The sequence below is a fragment of the Sander lucioperca genome, chromosome 17 (genome assembly GCF_008315115.2).
Source record: "Sander lucioperca isolate FBNREF2018 chromosome 17, SLUC_FBN_1.2, whole genome shotgun sequence".
Taxonomy (NCBI): domain Eukaryota; kingdom Metazoa; phylum Chordata; class Actinopteri; order Perciformes; family Percidae; genus Sander; species Sander lucioperca.
The window spans coordinates 14461534-14484626 of NC_050189.1; the positions used below are offsets into that span (position 1 = coordinate 14461534).

Below are 23093 nucleotides of genomic sequence, written 5' to 3' on the forward strand. Positions count from 1 at the left end.
ACTATCTGTAACGTTAGTTAAAGCATTTTCAATAGGTTTAATGTACTTTTGTTGTACATGTTGCTAGCTAGTTAGTAGAAGAATCAACTGAATGTGTCAAGTTAGCAAGATACAATCAAGTTGATTTTGGATTGTATCCTTCAAAATAAATCACATTCTTAGAATAAAAATAAGAGTACACTACAGTAACACAGTACACTACAGTAATTTATATATAAATTACTGTAGTGTACTGTTACTGTAGTGTACTCTTATATATATATTATATATATATATATATATATATATATATATATATATATATAAATTACTGTAGTGTACTGTGTTACTGTAGTATATATATATATATATATATATATATATATATATATATATATATATATATATATATATATATATATATATATATAATATTATTATATATGTATTACGTTAACTATATAGTACAGAATGTATATTTCGATGGCCTTTGACTGAGACGAACATTATGACTTTTAGTGGCAAATACTGACACAATGTACTATTACTTTGAAGGCAAAAAAGACAGTTTCGTCCGGCCATACGTCGAAAACACAATGCCTAGCTGTGTGTTTCTAGACGAGACCATCTCTATGTTGCACCGGGTGTAACCAACAAGCTAACGTTAGGCTAGTTAGATGTAGCTAGCTAGCTAGCTAGCTAGGTTTAGATTGTTGTCGGTGTACGCAGCTGTCGAATGAACATTTAAAACACGAGTATTGAGTGATACTGATGAAACTCGTTGGTGTCACTTTATTTTACAATCACACTGCTTCTGTTGTCTTCGGTTACGCTGTTTTCATCATTAGCTGCCCGTGTTGGTCAGTTAGCTAGTTAGCCTCTTCAGCTAGCTAGGTACAGTAGTGTATGGGTGTCAAAGTTAGCAGTGACTTCACTGGGTGTCTGGTTGCCTGATCTCACATTTCGGACACGTCAAGGTAAACATTTAGCCATCGGCGAGTTTGAAAGCATGCTGTTTAGCGTAACGTTACGTTGTCTTGCTTGTACCATAACGTTATTGTAAATATGCCCATGTCAGTTGGTAAACTTCGCGCAAACATGTGGAATTTGTGTTTTTCTTTACTTTAGCTCCTGTTCTAGGGGCTGTTATTACCGTGACTCCCAGTAGCCTAACTGTAGCTAACGTCGGTTAGCTTCTTGTGTCAAGCTCATCAATACGTTAGGAGTTTGATACATTTTATGTTGTTATTTTCTAGGTTTCTTTGTTGTAAGTATTGTACAACTGTCACATTTCCTTGATCGAGTCATTACAATCACATTTTTTTTTTAAATCCTGGTATGCGTGTCAATTGATACTATTTAGTTTATAGGTAATTAATAAGCATATTTACTTAAGTTATATAGCGACTTTTAAAAACAGAGTTTACAAAGTACTGTTACAGACAAAGCAAGGCAAAAGCAGGATATCCAGAGGTCAATATAACAACAGAGAGCTAAACAGTCTTAACCCCCCCACCCTCAGTCACTACACGTTACATTGACACGTTACATTAGCACACATGTTGGACTATTACCCCTGACCATTGCACATATTATACATTCTGTGAACCTTTGCACATCCCCTGATCAAAGTTTTTGCACACCCAGCACTAAACTGTACAGCCTTCCTTCTTTCCATTTATAAAACAGTTGTATTGTACATATTTGTTATTTTCTTATTGTATCCTTTTACATACTTTTTATTCTAAGATATATATTCTTTATTTATACTTTAAACTTTTCATTGATCCCCAGTTGGGAAATTATTATTATTATTATTAATTATGTTCTTGACTGTAGCAGTACTTCTGTTTTGTTGTTATATAAACAAGAAGGCAAACAGAGAGAAGAAGAAATAAAAACAAAACAGTAAAAAAGTATGACAAATACAAAACCGTAAAAGCAATAAAATCAATAATTAAAATAAAGAGAAAAAGTCAAATATAAAGACGACATCAGATGAAAGCAAGTCGATAAATATGGATTTTAAGAAGTGATTTAAAAGAGTTAACTGATTCTGTGAGCCTTATCTCCCCTGGCTCGTCCCAAAGTCGAAGGGCCCTCGTGGCAAATGAATAATGGCAAATTAAGAAGACAGAATCACACTAAGGTGTTTTAATCACAAGTCAGTCCCTCTTTTATGCATTTCTAATCCCATTTTAAACACTAGATTTGTTAGTACAATGTGTCAGCAGTGAATCTGTATTGATTCTATGGTTAATCTTTGACCTGTCAAACCACACTGAACGATCAATATTAACCACCAGTAATGAATCATAGTAGTGTAGTATAAAATGTTGGGTTTATGAGAATAAGGTTGTGACTGACAAATATTTTCATTATTAATGATTCTGCTGATTATTCTCCCATTTAATAATTTCAGCCTCAAAATGTCAGGAAATATGAGAAAATGCTTTGCCTTGTATGTCCCAAAGTCCAAAATTCCAAAATATAAATATTCATATCACCAAGAAAACCAGCAAATATGCTCCTTTGAGAAGCTCAGAGAAGTGTATTTGTGGAAATTGTTGCAGTGTTTCCTTAAAAAGGTCCAGTGTGTAACGTGTTTAGTTGTTCATTCTCAAAATCTGTGTTGCCTGTTCACAAACTTGTCCTTTTTCATGAATATTTACCACCACCATCAATTCCAAGTATTCCTTTTGGCTTGAAATTTTACATCAACCCGCATCAACTGGGGTAGACCATGGATGTATTAAGAGACGCTCCATATTCATGCACCATCTTGAAATACGTTAGCCGGTAAGGGACATAGAGGACATACTCCTCCGCCTTTTGCGTTTTCGCTGTCACACATGATAAACCATAGACTGTATATAAGAATGGACCAACAGATCCCGTTGCTCTGGACGGAGACCAGTGAAGGATATTAGAAGCACTTTTCTGGTGATGGCTGAGCGTTACTGCGCAGCCTCCAACTGAGAGAGACGACATAAATGTGACGTGAGCAACCTGTCTGAAAGTTGTAAGTCTTCTGGTAGCTGTGCCAAGAGAAATCTCAATCATTCCCAATCTTGCAGAGACGGAGAGCGTAGGTATATGTAAGGAGATAACATAGGCACAGGCTAATTATTGCTAACTAAAATGCTAGTTAACATTAGTAATTACACTTAAACAGCTAATGTGAGACGAAACTGCCTGCGAGCTTCTCCTGTACTATACGGTAATTCCTCTACTATGCGACAGTAAGTCGACTGGTTATGACACAATCGTTAGCCTATTTTTACAAAAACGTCTGCTACGGAGCCATAACGTGAGATACAAGGTAATGGAGCCTTTTATACATTGTTGTGTTTCTTTAGAAATAAACAATGGACAAATAAAGTCTTTAAACGCTTCAGATGTAAAGTTATTCGCTGTCAAAGTGACGTCAAAATGAATGGCAGTCAATGGAATGCTAACGGGAGTTTATTTCTATTTGTTTATTTCTAAAGAAACACGACAATGTATAAAAGGCTCCATTACCTTGTATCTCACGTTATGGCTCCGTAGCAGACGTTTTTATAAAAATAGGCTAACGATTGTGTCATAACACTGCGACTTACTTTCGCATAGTAGAGGAATTACCGTATATTATAGGAGAAGCGCGCAAGCAGTTTCGTCTCACATTAGCTGTTTAAGTGTAATTACTAATGTTAACTAGCATTTTAGTTAGCAATCATTAGCCTGTGCTTATGTTATCTCCTTACATATACCTACGCTCGCCGTCTCTGCAAGATTGGGAATGATTGAGATTTCTCTTGGCACAGCTACCAGAAGACTTACAACTTTCAGACACGTTGCTCATGGCACATTTATGTCGTCTCTCAGTTGGAGGCTGCGCAGTAACCCTAGCCATCACCAGAAAAGTGCTTGTAACAGCCTTCACTGGTCTCCGTCCAGAGCAACGGGATCTGTTGGTCCATTCTTATATACAGTCTATGGGAGGTTTGCGGTCCGAGGAGAGGCTTACCCCCTTGTGATAAACTCACAGGTGATGCCAATGCTGCTAATGGGTATCGCAGCTTCCCGGCACCGGCTCTTCCAAGTTTGAAGAAGGAAACATTGAGGACCACACGTATTCAAATTCCAAATTTCAGGAACAGGAGTCTTCTTCTTCGCCCAGAAAAAGAAAAAGGATATTGAAAAGAGCAAGAGACTGGCTTTTTGAAGCGTGAAGGCTACCGTAGCTGTAATACGTACTTTGAACTGCGTGGCGCAAGAGAGTTGATTTTGATATATGATCTCAACGCTAGATGGGAGAAATTCCCACACATTGGACCTTTAAGAGTGAGTTAAACGATGAATCTGTTAACAAAATAATTGCTGGTTAATGTTGTGGCGACCTACTAATTGTTTAATCAGTTCAGCCCTACATGAGAGCACACGCCTTGTGATGTAAATTCTAAGATTTTGAACTTTCATTTTTCTTTTTAAGGTTCTTCAAATCTGTCCCTTGATTTTGGGGGCTGTGATGTCGGAGCCCAAGACTCCCACTCCTGCTGGCGACACATACAAAGGATGGGTGTTCAAGTGGACAAATTACATCAAGGGTTATCAGCGGAGGTGGTTTGTCCTGAGCAATGGGCTGTTGTCATACTACAGGTAAGCGTTCCTGTAAAATAGATAAAATGAAGGAAGAATATAGCCTTTATCACGTCACCAGAGGAATCCCTTAGCCTTGATCTGCCGTAACTACTGTTTAATGTCATTCGGCTAGCTGATAGATTAAGCAGGGAACAGTCAACCTCACCTTATCAATATTTCTTTCCTATTTTAGTTAATTTTCCTTCACAGATTAAAGCCTAGTTCTAGTATTGTAATCACGGAACATAAGGGATGCACATGTTGTCTTTTTTCTGTTCAGTTAAATGTTTTCCAAAATGTCAAATCAAACACCTGTGATTATTAGGACCCAGGCAGAAATGGGCCACACGTGTCGAGGCACAATCAACTTGGCCACAGCAACTATCACTGTGGATGACGCCTGCAACTTTGTCATCTCCAATGGCGGGGCACAGACGTACCACCTGAAGGCCAGCTGTGAAGTGGAACGGCAGCGCTGGATAACTGCCCTAGAACTGGCTAAAGCTAAAGCCGCCTGCATGCAGGCAGAGTCAGGTAAAACATACAAACACACGGCCAGATTAAAAAAACTGTATTCAGTTTTCTTGCTCTTTAAACGTAAAGGAGAACTCCGGCCAATTTTTAAGGTAATCTCCTATAACTACAAATATTCGAGACCTGTCAATAGAAAAAAAAAACGATCCGAATCGGTGCTAGCAACGCAGAGCTGCTGCAGCTAATGCCCAGAGCTCCCAGTTAGCTAAAATGGCAATTATGGGGGCATAAGATAAAGAGTGCCTTTGTGCCTCTTAAGAGACACAAAATGCAATTAAAATGTCTGTGCAACATGAACAGGGCTCTTACATGACAACAAGATTTGTTTTCAACTCAGACATTGTTTAAATTCACCTACCCTGTTAGCTCTTAGCTGCCGTCTGGGATGAGTGAGTGTGTTCAGCCAGGCTTCGGTAATAATCATCATGCAGCAGTTCCTTGTGTTTATTTGTAGCATATATATCCATTTTGTGTGCGATTCATCTGGTGTTGGTGAGCAGGAGGCTATGCAGTGGCGATCGGTGTGGTAGTTTCCTTAGCCGGGCTAGCAGGCCCAGCCGGCGTCCTTGCTTCTGCTTCCTCCCTGCCCTCCTCGCCTGCTGCAGCCGACAACAATCCAAGGAGCGGCCGCTGATCTGGTGCATGTTAGGGGTGGAACGGTACATGTATTCGTATTGAACCGAAACGGTACGGGCGTCTCGGTTCGGTGCATGAATTTACACGGAGAATACACGGTGTAAAAATAAATAAAACTTGCGTGCAAATGAATTAATGTAATGTGGAACTACTGTTACATACGCGTTTCTCAGGGACACCTAATCTGTAGCCCCGCCTTAGCTCTGAACAAAGAATTTCTAATATGGGAAGTAGTTCCACTCTCTCGTTACTTCCGGCTTCTGAACTGGTTGCAGTTCCACCAGAGTTCCAAATAGGGGGCGCTCACAGGCCAGTGCAGAATGAATGGGACTCTATGGAGCTATACCCCTCAAAATCCACTTTTCTCAGGATATAATTTTTTGTCTAGTAATTTGAATGTTGCATTTGAAAGGGGAGGCTAAGAAAATACACACTGCTGGGTGTTAGATTTTTTTAAAGTGGCTTTTTTGTTCTAAAATGCCTTTTAAAATGTCAATGACGTCATACACATATACGGCCAGAGATTCTGCTTTACGGCAAGCTCTGAGTCGCTTCCTTTTTTCTCTCGAGGCATCGACAACACAGCTGACAGGTTAGACACTCCCTGTCAATACACGTGCTAGAAAGAGGTTTGCTAATGTTTTAAAGACCACACCGAAATATTCACTCTGGCATTCTGGTTCTGCTTCGGATGCCATCAAGCGGGATCTCCGATCGTAATCAGTCCTTCACTGACCAATCAGCATTCATTAGCAGAATGCTAGCGTGTTATGGGCAACAACGACTCAACCTGTAACAAATCGAAAGGGCATAAGTACTCGTTCATTCAACTTTTGACCTATAATCCATGTTGAACTTGCAAAAACTACAATCAAATCTGAGATTTCTCAACGACAATCAGGCGAAAGAGACAAATTTAGCCGTCTAGCTCCATAGGGTCCCATTCATTTTGCACTGGACTGTGATCACCCCCAGTGGAACTCTGGTGGAACTGCAACCAAAGTAGGTACAATGGGGCTTAATAGGGAGTGGAACGGCTTTCCGTAGATGGGCTTTGGCTCTGAAGCTCCCAAGCTCTGCCTACATGTCAAGTCGGTCCAGTGAGTCCTTATAAGCTCTATATGTCAATGAGTGAGTCCACACGAAGCAAACTAGTCCCTTCCATATACAACCAAACACGGATGTACTGTAGCTGTATCCCTTCTTGCCTCAACCACAAATGGCTTCCAGGCCCATTTGCTTCGCTGTTTGCTCCGCTGTTAGCTCCGCTTTTAGCTCTGCCGTTAGCTGTTAGCTCCGCCGTTAGCTTCGCTGTTTGCTGTTAGCGTGTGAAGCTAACGCCACAATTCGCCAACTGCTCTGTGTAACCGAAGCTGCTCTTTTAACACCCCTGCTCTGTGCATTCACATATGAGAGCAGCGCTTGTCTCCCATATCACACTACTAGCTGATTGTCTTATTTTGTTTACAAGTTCCAGATGGAGTCTGGAGATGATGTGGGGTAGCCTACTTATTGTTTACTGTTTACATCTTACTTTATACACTTCAGGCTGTTGCAGCTAGCTCAGGGGAGAGACGGGATGACACTAGATGGTACAGCCTGAGACATACACAATAAAAAAAATTGCCTTCTGCATTTTTGTTATGCTTTTCCCTCCATTGTACCGAACCGTGATGTCTGAACCGAGGTATGAACCGAACCGTGACTTCAGTGTACCGTTCCACCCCTAGTGCATGTCCTCCAGAAAGCCGTTCATGCCTTCGTGGCAATAAACTGTAGTTTATTTCCCCCTCAAAAATAGGTAATTGAGCACTGTAGTGGTTATGACTAGGGTCTGTGACTAGTGTTACAGACGGCTAGCTGTAGCCTCGCGCTGTCTCCTGGGAATTCAGTTGTAGCAGGAAAAGGTAAACAGCAGTGTGCAGATCGGAGCGTAGTGTGTGAAGAGTGAAGAGCGGAGTTGTTTACAAGGGAAGAAGCTTGGAGTAACGTAACTGGAGAATATAGCAGATATACAACACATGGAAGAGCCTTTTGAGTTTGATGGTCATCCTTATTTATTCGAACCCGAGTATACAGACGAAGAACTAGCCTCACAAGAGTTGGAAAAGTCGGCTCGTTTTTTTTTTCTATCGACAGATCTCGAATATTTATAGTTATCACGGTTACTGTAAAAATTGGCCGGAGTTCACCTTTAAGAGAGTGCAATGCGAGTGGCAGACATGGTATGGTTTTGTGAAAGTTATATTTTTATTTTTTTTAAAGCTGATGTTTTTTGCTTTCCTGTTGCTTTGATTATTAACAGATGACTCGGGGGATGACTTTTCCCCATCATCGCCACCGGTGGCACATGGACAAGGTGGCAGGACACAGAATTCAGAAGTTCAGTCTGCTCTCAGAACGCTAGGCAGCAAGGTGGAGGATCTGAGCACATGCAATGACCTAATTTCAAAGCATGGCTCTGCCCTCCAGAGGTCAGGCTTTAACAATCTGTTGCTCTGTTTTTGCTTTGCTTTTTGCTTACGCAGTCCAAAGTTTCTCATGTCTCTTCAATCTTAACAAAGAAATGAAGAATCCAAAACACATAAGACTAAAACATGCACATACTCATGTTTCTCATGACAACTCTATTTCAAAATCTTTCGTGAAGTAATATCCTTATGTCCAGAATATCATATCACTGTTGCATGTTACTTTTGCTTTGACATTTACAGGCTGAGTTTAAGTGTAGTGTTGCACTATTTGCAAAAAACTAGGTAGATAAAAAGTACTGCAGTTGACAGACAAAACAGCATGACTTATAATAATAAACCCATTATTATAAAGGCTCATGGCCTTTTACACTGTGATGTGATTTGATGATTTATTGTCCCAACTGTTTATTCATGTTGTATATTTTAATCATTATTTCCAGGTCTTTATCAGAACTGGACAGTCTGCGTCTGACTGGAGAGGCTGGGGATAAGATCCGTCAGGTGACGGAGAGGGCCACACTGTTCCGCATCACCTCTAATGCCATGATTAATGTAGGTGTCGCCTCCTCTCAGTATATCTATTTCTGCTTTGTTGTTCATGTATAATGTGTAAATGTGAGTGAGTCTCGTAAATTCTATACTCCATGCAGTCTACTGTGTGCAGGCCAAATTAACTGGTCAAAATGGCATATTTTGATTGGCTCTTGGGTTTCAATAGTTTTGGTTTTGACCCTCAGGCATGCCGAGACTTCCTTGCGCTGGCTCAGGCTCACAGCAAGCGATGGCAGAAGGCCCTTCAAGCAGAGCGGGACCAGCGGGTAAGGCTGGAGGAGACTTTAGAGCAGCTGGCCAAGCAGCACAACAACCTGGAGCGAGCGTTCAGAGGGGCTGCACAGGCTAATGCTACTGCAGACAATAAAAGTAAGATGTGACTCTGACGCTGACCACTTCCCATGTTAGGATATGGTCAGTTTCTCAACTTATTCTTCTGTCCACTTACCCCTCCTTTTCTTCCCTTGCACTCTGGAAACTTCCAGGGCTTCTATAGTAGTTTGCCTGACAATTGTTGTCAGCAAGAGGGCTGTGTTTCCAAGATATTCATATTTAAGAGAAAATGCTTGTCATGAAAAGGTTTACAAGTTTAAAAGGGTAAATTATAACTCTGAATCGGTTTTCAGTCTCTATATTACACTGACTGAACTGTTTCTTTGTTAAAAGGTTCTGCTGGGCCAGGAAAAGGTGAGGCCAGCGACGAGGACGACGACAATGAGTTCTTTGATGCCATGGAAGAGGCTCCTGAGTTTATCACTGTACCTGCAGATCCCCATTTCCACAAGTCAGTCATTTACCCCACATACCCATTTACTGCTCGTGCAGCAACATGCAGCAATGAAATCTTTTAACATTGTGAATTTCCTCCATCTGTCATTGTCTCTTTTGGAATTGTATTTATTTAATCCAGTTCCTTGTTCCGGGTGATGTTTACTGACACTGGCCTCATATCTGAAATCACTAATTGATTGTGTTGGTTAGTGTTAGTTGAATCATTTCCTTGTATGTTTATCTGGCAGTTTGTTTAACCAGAAACCTTCCAAACACTGACAGTGCCTCTTTGTTTTATTTTTCAAACCTCTTTACAGAAGGTCAAACAGTAATATCAGCGGTTTCAACAGTGAAATGTGTCCTGATGATCAATCGGTATGTTTCATTCTGTTCAAAGACTGGTTCACTGTTAAAACCCTTATTAATATGTTGTTTACCATCATTTATTATCATAGATAAAAATGCACAGTATTATGGGAAAGCTGCAGCAGGGTGGCAGATATTTTAATAGTAATGGTATGATTGTGCTACAGTCATAATAAATTAGATCAGAAACATGTTTAATAAAACAGTAAACCTGTTTTGAAAGCTTTCATATTTCCAGAAGCTTTTATGCTCTTTATTGACATAATTATCTTCCTTTTAGCTTAATGAGGAGCCTCTCGTGATGAACCAGGAATCTCCCTCTCAGGAGTTGATACTCCTGAAGAAGAGGCGGACACGCATTCCAGACAAGCCAAACTACTCCCTCAACCTGTGGAGTATAATGAAGAACTGTATTGGCAAAGAGCTGTCCAAGATTCCCATGCCTGTGAGTAACCTCACAAGAAATGTGTTAGCATGGCCAGTAAAAAGCAAAGAACAGTGTGACGAGGAAACTTTAGTAAATCAAAGACTCCTGGCACCAGTATTCTCCTGTGACGTGGGTTCAATCCAAAAACTGTTTGTCTTGTCTGCAATACTGGCTCAACAACATTCTGTAAGAGTCAGTATGGTTAAAAGCTCTATTGACATTTTAATTGATGACCAGTTCCAACAAGTTGTGTTTGTTTGTTTTAAGAAAACATTCATAGACGTAGAGTGGAGGAATAGATGGATTATATCTCTGATCTTTATTTAGGTTTCTTTATTTGCCTGTTTTGTTTCCATAACAATCTGTTATATTGTGCATATGCTCCTACATCAGCCCATTTCACTCAACACAGCAGAAATACGATCATTGATAATCCCTATTTATATTTGTGGCACATAACCTGTAATTGTTTGGTTTGGCTTTATTCTGTCATAAAAACAAACCACACATAACACACTTGCCTGAAAATTCATAAAAAGTGTTAACCCAAAAAAAGATCCGTCATCTGTAGCTGCTGTAATCCTGCAAAAACGGCCAGCAATCGCTGCCTCACGGTCTGCTTGGAAAGAACCAATGAAATGCCTCCTTTCCCCGCTGCGCGTACTCTACCCCAACCGTGTACGAGCCTGAGCTCAATGCGCGTCGTCGCCACAGCTTCGTTACCAGGAGTCATGTTGGTCTTAAACATTTGGTATGATAATATTGGGTGTTTGCTTACCGGTGCATGAGGCGTGAAGTGAAATTGCGGTCCTTTCTCCGCTCTGCTTTGAAGCACCGACGCAGCGATGCTCGTACACGTTTGTGTGTGTGTATCGATGATTGCTACTTTCAAATCTTGCTAGCTTTTCAACATTACCAACCCTGCCTTTAATAGAACATATTATCATAATGGTCCTGGCCTGCCCCAAATCATGACAAGGATGCTGTGCATCTACTACATTACACAAGACATAATGACATGCTGATATATATAATATACAAAATACAATATACTCATTATACAAACAGTACTTTCTTACTCATTATCTTTATTGGTGACAAAAAAGGATCCTCATCAAGATACTTGGTTTACGTTATGTGTAAAATTTACATTTCAAACTAAATGTTATGGCCGCTTTAAATGATCAGACATCCGAATCATTCGGCTCTCTAGGTAAACTTCAACGAGCCCATTTCCATGCTGCAGCGGTTGTCGGAGGACCTCGAGTACCACGAGCTGCTGGATAAGGCCTCCAAGTGCCAGAGTTCGCTGGAGCAAATGTGCTACGTGGCTGCCTTCTCCGTGTCCTCCTATTCGACCACCGTCTACCGCACAGGCAAGCCCTTCAACCCTCTGCTGGGAGAGACGTATGAGCTAGACCGCCGGAGAGAGAGCGGCTACCGCTCCCTCTGTGAGCAGGTGAGACAAGAAGAAACACACAGATATAGAGGCCTTCCAATGGGGAAGTGAAACTGAACAAAGAATGAAAAGATAGATAGATAGTCCATAGGCTCAGCATTTTGAGAGTCAGTTTCTGACTATTTATGTATATATATGTATTTGGGGATGAACATGTTCCAGAGAAGTAGCAGTCGTGTGTTATCTAATCAAATCAGGAATAGAAGAGCAGGGTTATCATAATTGAGGGTCAAAAGAGTGGTGGTGGTTAAACAGCTGTTAATGCTGAATAAAACCATTACAACTGTTGCATAGCATAGTGCCAGCTATTTTTATGTGGCAACAATTCACACTCTTTTTTTTTTAATTTTTTTTTTTTTATAATAAATAATTGTGGTCGTGGCAAAACTTAAAAATACCGTAAGCCAAAGAAAGTATATTCTTAGTGTTTTTTTTAATATTGGTGTATACTCTGGCATGGAAAGTGACAAAGCAACTTCCATTTTCTTTCTTTCTAAAGCGCAAGGTGGGAAAAAAAATAAAGGATGTTTAAAGCCGAGACGAGAAATTATTTGTAGAAGGCGATTGCAGGAAACGGAATGGAGGCTGAATGTTGGAAAATCAGACTGGCAAAAAGGTTTCTATTCCTAAAGACCAAGCACGTATATCCAGTTCAATAACTAATCCAATGAATTGTGGTTTAGGGCAGTAAATCAGGCAGGTGTGAGAAACTATTAAATCCTATTAGAGTACTATAATTTACATGAGTGCTATAATTGGATTTGAGCTTTACAATGGGGATTTTCATGCTCTGCAGTACAACAGCATGGTTGACAGGTCTGTCAGTATGTATGGGTCTATATGACACTAAATGTGAATTGTAACTATTAGAAAGGATCCAAACCTACAAGGCAGTACCACTCAAGGACCACATTTCGACGCCTCTTGTGTTGTTCTTTTTTAAACACAAATTGTGCGCTTGACGTCTTTACCTTTTTCTCAGGTGAGTCACCACCCCCCTGCAGCAGCGCATCATGCGATCTCTGATCGCGGCTGGACCCTGAGACAAGAAATCACTGTTGCCAGCAAATTTAGGGGAAAATACCTCTCCATTATGCCTTTAGGTAAGAGGTGGTGCAGTTCAGAACTTCTTAAGCATTCCTTGCAGTCTTCTGATGGTGTAGATTCAGGATGTGATGCAATCACTGCGGTTATTTATGGAACACAAATGATAATAGATAATTACATCGTTCCTTTGCCAGATCAGGGAATGTAGCAGTCACACCTTTTGAGTATGGAATGTTAACAGTTGGATACTATTGAATAACAAGCAATGGTTTGTTTGGTAACATGAAGCTTATTTGCTTGTGCTGTCTGCATTCTCACTTTCATCGCAGGCACAATTCACGCAATCTTTGAAAAGGGCAACAATCACTACACATGGAAGAAAGTGACCACCACAGTGCACAACATCATTGTAGGAAAGCTATGGATCGATCAGGTGAGACTGCCAGAGTTAAAATTGTGACATGTACATTTTTACACACTGAAGAGTTGCACAGCCCACCGACACACTGGCCCAGTATACACGTATGCATTTTAATATTCATATATTTAAAATGCTTTATTCTCTTATTGTTGATAGCACAGTAGTCTGTGCGGTCTTATGAGCATACTGCTTTGCATTGCCCTACACATATTGTTTGTGGAGGTGACGAATAGAGTAAAATCCTTTGAAAGCGGTGCCAGACTTCCATGTGTCCGTCCACAGTGCGTTTTATCCTCATACTGCCAACCCTAAATTGAATTTTATACTTTTATTTCTTAAAAAATGAAAATGTCTCCATAGTCTCAGCGATTTCTTTAAAACCCTTTCTCTCTGCCAGTCAGGAGAGATTGACGTGGTGAACCACACCACTGGAGACCGCTGCCACCTTAAGTTTGCTCCTTACAGCTACTTCTCCAGAGATGTGGCCAGGAAGGTGAGAAAAATGCAAAGACCCTTGACAGATTCCTCTCTGTATGTTAATTGTGTTGTTATTGTATTAATGTTTTCAGGTTCTGTGCAAAAAGAAAAATATGCTCCTGTAGTATAAAATAGATCTACACTGAAGTGTTTTAGTAATAACCAAACTACAGTTAGACATTCCTGCCCTCCACCCTGTGACCAGTCTCTCTCTCTCTCTCTCTCTCTCTCTCTCTCTCTCTCTCTCTAGGTCACAGGTGTGGTGATGGACAAGGATGGCAAGGCCCACTACGTGCTGTCGGGCACGTGGGATGAGAAGATGGAGTTTTCCCGGGTGATGCAGAGCAGCCGAGGAGGAGAGAATGGCACCGAGGGCAAACAGAAGACGGTCTATCAAACCCTCAAAGCCAGAGAGGTTTGGAGGAGGAACCCTTTACCGTGAGTTTTATAACTGCATGGTTAGGTGTGCATGACATTATGAAAAAAAATCCCTGGTACCTGCCAACAGGTACTTTTTTTTTAGTATCACCACTGTCGAGGTTCTAAGCAGGCTGAGGCGATACCAAAAGGTGACGTGAAAACCTGCAGACTACTGATTGTTCGGAGAGAATCGTGACTAATCACTGCGTCATCATTGCTAGCGACAGACAGGTGTGTCCTGAACAAACCCGCCATTTTTAAATAGTTTAGCCAGCTGTGTTTTTTTTTTTTTTTTTTGCTGCCTCCAGCTTCTTTTGAAACAAAATGTGTCTTCTGGCTGTGGCAAAAGCCACATGCCGAGAATCAAAAACAACACACCTTCGACGTTCTGTGCATGTGTCGCGTTAGGCCACGGCAGTTTCCTGCGGCGTCGCTATGACGACCAGCCACGCTCGCCTCACACATGAGGTGGTACTAAATCTGCAATGGAAAAAGGTGGACGGGACACCGCGGTCGAGCCGAGCCGAGTAGACTAAGCGCCCTAAGTGTCCACAGTGGTATTTAAACTAATCTCCTTGTTTGCATGTGTATTCATTTTGTGTTCCTCCATAAGAAAATAATTACCATTATGTTTTTTATAATATTAACAACAAACTATTCTTTTTAAAAGCACCTTTCATACATACAATTCAGGTGCTTTACAAAAGGCTGCAAACAAACAATTTAAGATGCAGTTCAATAGAATCAGCAAGAGGCAAGCAACAAGCTACTTAAAAAGTTAGTTACATTAAAAAAAGTTATGGTCCGATACAGTTCTAGTTTCCCATCAGTAACGACAGAATTGCATGTTGATTATGGGTCTATAAAGCCCTCTGACTTTCAGTGCTGCTGTTTTTCATCTTTGACACAGTGAGGGAGCAGAGACCATGTACTACTTCACTGCCTTGGCGCTGACCCTCAACGAGCTTGAGGAGGGCGTGGCGCCCACTGACAGCCGGCGCCGGCCTGACCAGCGCCTGATGGAGGACGGCCGCTGGGAAGAGGCCAACTCGGAGAAGCAGCGGCTGGAGGAGAAGCAGCGCAGCGTCCGGCGGGAGAGAGAGAGGGAAGCTGCCAGCCAGCGCACCTCCAGCCAGTCAGAAGAAGGTGAGAGTCTAGTGTGTGTTTACTTTGTCTGTATTCCTCTCTACCATGCATGGGGAAAATCTAAAAGGGGTAAAAAAAAAAAAAATATATATATATATATATATATATATATATCTCTGTGATCCCCCTTTTCTCCTCCAACAGCTGTCGATGAGGACTCTCTTACTGATCCGTCCTTAAAAAGCAAGTACTCCTTTACTACTTAACTGCCAAATGCCATGCTTTTCTGTTTAAGTCTTCTATTTTCTTTTGTCTTTTTTGTTAACACAATTTTTCTCTCTTTCAGGCGCACCTCATGACAGCTACCAGGCACTTTGGTTCGAGCGCTGTGAGGACCGGATCACAGGTGAGCAAATACATATCTATAAGGGAGGCTACTGGGAAGCAAAGGACCGTGGCAGCTGGGAGGGCTGTCCCGACATCTTTTGACCTCGGCTTTGACTGCCCCTGAAGAGACTGATCCATTGAAGCCGCCTAGTGAACAGCTACTGCAAAGGCCGGCTTGTCCCCCCCACTTGGACGGCTGTGGCTCTCTGTTTTAAAACAGTGGCTCTCTGTTTTAAGAGATCTCCAGGACGATCTCTGCTGTCTGATCCAGAGGGGGAGCAGAGTTTTCCTCCGGCTTCCCTCATCCCATTTTGGTTCCCGTCTTCGCACCTACCCCCTTGTTGCTGTAACACGTGTGAGAGGACTGAAATGAAAATGTTTGTGCTGCTTTGACTCGGGTCAGGCTGAGAATAAGGGGGAGGAAATAAAATGGGCAGGGCTTCCAAAAAATCATTAGTAAGAACATTTTTAGTCTCTCTGCTCAAGTCTGTGCAGCCTCTCCGATCAGGAGCAGAAGAGCTTTCATGCTGATAACAGTAGTGTTCTATTGCCATCCACAGCATTGCGTGCTTTGGTAATAACTCTAAAAAAAGAGGGTAAGACCTGGTTAATATATAAATTTATATATAATTATGATTCAAATAATTTCATTAATATGTTGACTGGTGGCCTTCAAGACGTAAGTGAGGATTTCTTGTTTATCTCTCTGATTTAGTGTCTTAATGTAATGCAGTGAAGGTTCCAGTGTGCTTGTGTGTATGACTGCATATATGCTCTTCCATCACTTTACAACACTGCCACTGTGCAGTATACTGTGTTTAAAAAGAAAAAGTAATGATTGTCCAAAATACTGGTTGAACCTCCACACTGTCATTTTTTTATACTTAGAAGATTTGTTGTTCTTCACAAAGGCTGATGGAAATTATGATGGTGAAATTTTTTATGTGGCTCAAAGGCCTAAACACTCTTTCTCTTCGCCTTAGAAATGAGCAACCTGCTCTCACTTGTTTTTACATCACACCTGAGTGGATTTGACGCCGACATTTGTAGCTGGTTTCTTGTACAAACATCATAAACTTTGAAGAAGTAGTTGGGAAAAGACTACAGAGCTGCAAAATGGCAAAGCACATGTTCTCAAAACAACAGAAAATCTCACATTAGTGCAGTTTTATTCAATAACTAATGAAATGACCCCTTTTCACAATATTGGAATTATGTTTGAGCCATTTTGCAGATAAAATAAGTGAATAGTAACTGTGTTACATGGCAGTAAAAATGGAATGGGATATGTGGTGTGATTTTTGTATTGAGAGGAACACAGACAAATGAGAAAAGAAGAAAAGTAAATGCAGTGGTGAAAATAAACCTTTGTGTATTGGCTGAAGAGTTCATACATATGCAAGAACATTTTGACACCAAAAAATGGGATATAATGTGTGTGTGTGTGTGTGTGCGCGTGTGCCAAGCGTGTGTGAATTGCATAATTTTGTTTATAAGTGTACTTAAAAATGAAGAATAAAGAAACAAAGAGTTTAAAAGCATTGAAAATAACAATGATTTATAAATGTAATGAAATTCAGATAGTATTGATAACTGTAAGGTAGTTTTTTTCTTGTATTTTTTGGTTTCTCGCATTGGAAGTGGACTGTCTTCATTTTCAGAAAAAAAGGGAGTTTCCGTACTTAACCGAGAGGGGAGACATGACATTGTTCAGTACTTTGTATTAACAAAGACAAAGAATCTATAATAAACAAATGCTGTGATGTCAGACAAATAGCTTTTCACACTCTTCTTTAAATTTCATATGTTCCAACATTTCCATTAATTATTAATTAGATAACACAATTAAAGACTTGCCAAATCGATTCTTTGGGAATTTCTGTCCTCATGTTCAGTAGGAGCTCCAGACGGGACGACATATGTTGTCAATAAAATAATAAAACCCAATGGAAACAGCTTCGTGGTTCACTTGATTTATTGATATGAAAACTAGTTAATATTGACTCAATATATACTGAATTTGAAAATGTGATTGCCCATTTGATTTGTGCCAGATATTGTTACATTGCTAAATTTACCATCAAATGTCATGAATATATTAAAATATGTTATCCTTAAAGCATGTTTTAAACAAAATAGTGTTTTTCAGAGTTAGAAAGTAAAAGTTAAAGGTAGACTGATAAATCCAGGGCCGGGCCAGTTTATCGACCGGTATTAGCTTATTACAGTTAAATCAGTATTGATGTTAATGTTGAACGTTAAACACCAAGAAGTTGCATTACTGACATAGATATGTTTGAGGCCACACGTTCCAGACAAGCCAAACTACTCCCTCAACCTGTGGAGTATAATGAAGAACTGTATTGGCAAAGAGCTGTCCAAGATTCCCATGCCTGTGAGTAACCTCACAAGAAATGTGTTAGCATGGCCAGTAAAAAGCGAAGAACAACGTGACGAGGAAACTTAAATCAAAGACTCCTGGCACCAGTATTCTCTTGTGACGTGGGTTCAATCCAAAAACTGTTTGTCATGTCTGCAATACTGGCATAACATTCTATTGACAGATTGCATTGGTGACCAGTTCCAACAAGTTGTGTTTGTTTGTTTTAAGAAAACATTCATAGACGTAGAGTGGAGGAATAGATGGATTATATCTCTGATCTTTATTTAGGTTTCTTTATTTCCCTGTTTTGTTTCCATAACAATCTGTTATATTGTGCATATGCTCCTACATCAGCCCATTTCACTCAACACAGCAGAAATACGATCATTGATAATCCCTATTTATATTTGTGGCACATAACCTGTAATTGTTTGGTTTGGCTTTATTCTGTCATAAAAACAAACCACACATAACACACTTGCCTGAAAATTCATAAAAAGTGTTAACCCAAAAAAAGATCCGTCATCTGTAGCTGCTGTAATCCTGCAAAAACGGCCAGCAATCGCTGCCTCACGGTCTGCTTGGAAAGAACCAATGAAATGCCTCCTTTCCCCGCTGCGCGTACTCTACCCCAACCGTGTACGAGCCTGAGCTCAATGCGCGTCGTCGCCACAGCTTCGTTACCAGGAGTCATGTTGGTCTTAAACATTTGGTATGATAATATTGGGTGTTTGCTTACCGGTGCATGAGGCGTGAAGTGAAATTGCGGTCCTTTCTCCGCTCTGCTTTGAAGCACCGACGCAGCGATGCTCGTACACGTTTGTGTGTGTGTATCGATGATTGCTACTTTCAAATCTTGCTAGCTTTTCAACATTACCAACCCTGCCTTTAATAGAACATATTATCATAATGGTCCTGGCCTGCCCCAAATCATGACAAGGATGCTGTGCATCTACTACATTACACAAGACATAATGACATGCTGATATATATAATATACAAAATACAATATACTCATTATACAAACAGTACTTTCTTACTCATTATCTTTATTGGTGACAAAAAAGGATCCTCATCAAGATACTTGGTTTACGTTATGTGTAAAATTTACATTTCAAACTAAATGTTATGGCCGCTTTAAATGATCAGACATCCGAATCATTCGGCTCTCTAGGTAAACTTCAACGAGCCCATTTCCATGCTGCAGCGGTTGTCGGAGGACCTCGAGTACCACGAGCTGCTGGATAAGGCCTCCAAGTGCCAGAGTTCGCTGGAGCAAATGTGCTACGTGGCTGCCTTCTCCGTGTCCTCCTATTCGACCACCGTCTACCGCACAGGCAAGCCCTTCAACCCTCTGCTGGGAGAGACGTATGAGCTAGACCGCCGGAGAGAGAGCGGCTACCGCTCCCTCTGTGAGCAGGTGAGACAAGAAGAAACACACAGATATAGAGGCCTTCCAATGGGGAAGTGAAACTGAACAAAGAATGAAAAGATAGATAGATAGTCCATAGGCTCAGCATTTTGAGAGTCAGTTTCTGACTATTTATGTATATATATGTATTTGGGGATGAACATGTTCCAGAGAAGTAGCAGTCGTGTGTTATCTAATCAAATCAGGAATAGAAGAGCAGGGTTATCATAATTGAGGGTCAAAAGAGTGGTGGTGGTTAAACAGCTGTTAATGCTGAATAAAACCATTACAACTGTTGCATAGCATAGTGCCAGCTATTTTTATGTGGCAACAATTCACACTCTTTTTTTTTTTTATAATAAATAATTGTGGTCGTGGCAAAACTTAAAAATACCGTAAGCCAAAGAAAGTATATTCTTAGTGTTTTTTTTGATATTGGTGTATACTCTGGCATGGAAAGTGACAAAGCAACTTCCATTTTCTTTCTTTCTAAAGCGCAAGGTGGGAAAAAAAATAAAGGATGTTTAAAGCCGAGACGAGAAATTATTTGTAGAAGGCGATTGCAGGAAACGGAATGGAGGCTGAATGTTGGAAAATCAGACTGGCAAAAAGGTTTCTATTCCTAAAGACCAAGCACGTATATCCAGTTCAATAACTAATCCAATGAATTGTGGTTTAGGGCAGTAAATCAGGCAGGTGTGAGAAACTATTAAATCCTATTAGAGTACTATAATTTACATGAGTGCTATAATTGGATTTGAGCTTTACAATGGGGATTTTCATGCTCTGCAGTACAACAGCATGGTTGACAGGTCTGTCAGTATGTATGGGTCTATATGACACTAAATGTGAATTGTAACTATTAGAAAGGATCCAAACCTACAAGGCAGTACCACTCAAGGACCACATTTCGACGCCTCTTGTGTTGTTCTTTTTTAAACACAAATTGTGCGCTTGACGTCTTTACCTTTTTCTCAGGTGAGTCACCACCCCCCTGCAGCAGCGCATCATGCGATCTCTGATCGCGGCTGGACCCTGAGACAAGAAATCACTGTTGCCAGCAAATTTAGGGGAAAATACCTCTCCATTATGCCTTTAGGTAAGAGGTGGTGCAGTTCAGAACTTCTTAAGCATTCCTTGCAGTCTTCTGATGGTGTAGATTCAGGATGTGATGCAAACACTGCGGTTATTTATGGAACACAAATGATAATAGATAATTACATCGTTCCTTTGCCAGATCAGGGAATGTAGCAGTCACACCTTTTGAGTATGGAATGTTAACAGTTGGATACTATTGAATAACAAGCAATGGTTTGTTTGGTAACATGAAGCTTATTTGCTTGTGCTGTCTGCATTCTCACTTTCATCGCAGGCACAATTCACGCAATCTTTGAAAAGGGCAACAATCACTACACATGGAAGAAAGTGACCACCACAGTGCACAACATCATTGTAGGAAAGCTATGGATCGATCAGGTGAGACTGCCAGAGTTAAAATTGTGACATGTACATTTTTACACACTGAAGAGTTGCACAGCCCACCGACACACTGGCCCAGTATACACGTATGCATTTTAATATTCATATATTTAAAATGCTTTATTCTCTTATTGTTGATAGCACAGTAGTCTGTGCGGTCTTATGAGCATACTGCTTTGCATTGCCCTACACATATTGTTTGTGGAGGTGACGAATAGAGTAAAATCCTTTGAAAGCGGTGCCAGACTTCCATGTGTCCGTCCACAGTGCGTTTTATCCTCATACTGCCAACCCTAAATTGAATTTTATACTTTTATTTCTTAAAAAATGAAAATGTCTCCATAGTCTCAGCGATTTCTTTAAAACCCTTTCTCTCTGCCAGTCAGGAGAGATTGACGTGGTGAACCACACCACTGGAGACCGCTGCCACCTTAAGTTTGCTCCTTACAGCTACTTCTCCAGAGATGTGGCCAGGAAGGTGAGAAAAATGCAAAGACCCTTGACAGATTCCTCTCTGTATGTTAATTGTGTTGTTATTGTATTAATGTTTTCAGGTTCTGTGCAAAAAGAAAAATATGCTCCTGTAGTATAAAATAGATCTACACTGAAGTGTTTTAGTAATAACCAAACTACAGTTAGACATTCCTGCCCTCCACCCTGTGACCAGTCTCTCTCTCTCTCTCTCTCTCTCTCTCTCTCTCTCTCTCTCTCTCTCTCTCTCTAGGTCACAGGTGTGGTGATGGACAAGGATGGCAAGGCCCACTACGTGCTGTCGGGCACGTGGGATGAGAAGATGGAGTTTTCCCGGGTGATGCAGAGCAGCCGAGGAGGAGAGAATGGCACCGAGGGCAAACAGAAGACGGTCTATCAAACCCTCAAAGCCAGAGAGGTTTGGAGGAGGAACCCTATATATATATATATATATATATATATATATATATATATATATATATATATATATAACGTTTAAGAGAAAATGCTTGTCATGAAAAGGTTTACAAGTTTAAAAGGGTAAATTATAACTCTGAATCGGTTTTCAGTCTCTATATTACACTGACTGAACTGTTTCTTTGTTAAAAGGTTCTGCTGGGCCAGGAAAAGGTGAGGCCAGCGACGAGCACGACGACAATGAGTTCTTTGATGCCATGGAAGAGGCTCCTGAGTTTATCACTGTACCTGCAGATCCCCATTTCCACAAGTCAGTCATTTACCCCACATACCCCGTGCAGCAACATGCAGCAATGAAATCTTTTAACATTGTGAATTTCCTCCATCTGTCATTGTCTCTTTTGGAATTGTATTTATTTAATCCAGTTCCTTGTTCCGGGTGATGTTTACTGACACTGGCCTCATATCTGAAATCACTAATTGATTGTGTTGGTTAGTGTTAGTTGAATCATTTCCTTGTATGTTTATCTGGCAGTTTGTTTAACCAGAAACCTTCCAAACACTGACAGTGCCTCTTTGTTTTATTTTTCAAACCTGTGAACAGTGAAATGTGTCCTGATGATCAATCGGTATGTTTCATTCTGTTCAAAGACTGGTTCACTGTTAAAACCCTTATTAATATGTTGTTTACCATCATTTATTATCATAGATAAAAATGCACAGTATTATGGGAAAGCTGCAGCAGGGTGGCAGATATTTTAATAGTAATGGTATGATTGTGCTACAGTCATAATAAATTAGATCAGAAACATGTTTAATAAAACAGTAAACCTGTTTTGAAAGCTTTCATATTTCCAGAAGCTTTTATGCTCTTTATTGACATAATTATCTTCCTTTTAGCTTAATGAGGAGCCTCTCGTGATGAACCAGGAATCTCCCTCTCAGGAGTTGATACTCCTGAAGAAGAGGCGGACACGCATTCCAGACAAGCCAAACTACTCTCTCAACCTGTGGAGTATAATGAAGAACTGTATTGGCAAAGAGCTGTCCAAGATTCCCATGCCTGTGAGTAACCTCATAAGAAATGTGTTAGCATGGCCAGTAAAAAGCAAAGAACAGTGTGACGAGGAAACTTTAGTAAATCAAAGACTCCTGGCACCAGTATTCTCCTGTGACGTGGGTTCAATCCAAAAACTGTTTGTCTTGTCTGCAATACTGGCTCAACAACATTCTGTAAGAGTCAGTATGGTTAAAAGCTCTATTGACATTTTAA

The 23093-nt window shown here is 40.5% G+C and overlaps 2 protein-coding genes across 2 annotated transcripts; both read left to right on the forward strand.

Annotated features, from left to right (window-relative positions):
• Positions 1–585: 585 nt before the first annotated feature.
• On the forward strand, positions 586–17612 carry LOC116049024 (oxysterol-binding protein 1-like). The gene is made up of 17 exons (XM_031298385.2): positions 586–956; positions 4454–4620; positions 4928–5136; positions 8078–8246; positions 8687–8798; positions 8984–9167; positions 9465–9582; positions 9887–9944; positions 10216–10380; positions 11576–11821; positions 12804–12924; positions 13198–13301; positions 13687–13782; positions 14017–14204; positions 15097–15332; positions 15477–15515; positions 15619–17612. Exons 2-17 carry the CDS (start codon positions 4490–4492, stop codon positions 15759–15761), a joined length of 2319 nt encoding a protein of 772 aa, XP_031154245.1. The 5' UTR covers positions 586–956; positions 4454–4489; the 3' UTR covers positions 15762–17612.
• LOC116049074 (oxysterol-binding protein 1-like) lies at positions 16940–22386 on the forward strand. The gene is made up of 9 exons (XM_035994255.1): positions 16940–16951; positions 17950–18054; positions 19217–19462; positions 20432–20552; positions 20826–20929; positions 21315–21410; positions 21657–21840; positions 22013–22130; positions 22356–22386. The coding sequence occupies exons 1-9, from the start codon at positions 16940–16942 to the stop codon at positions 22384–22386; spliced, it is 1017 nt and encodes a 338-aa protein (XP_035850148.1).
• Positions 22387–23093: the final 707 nt, after the last annotated feature.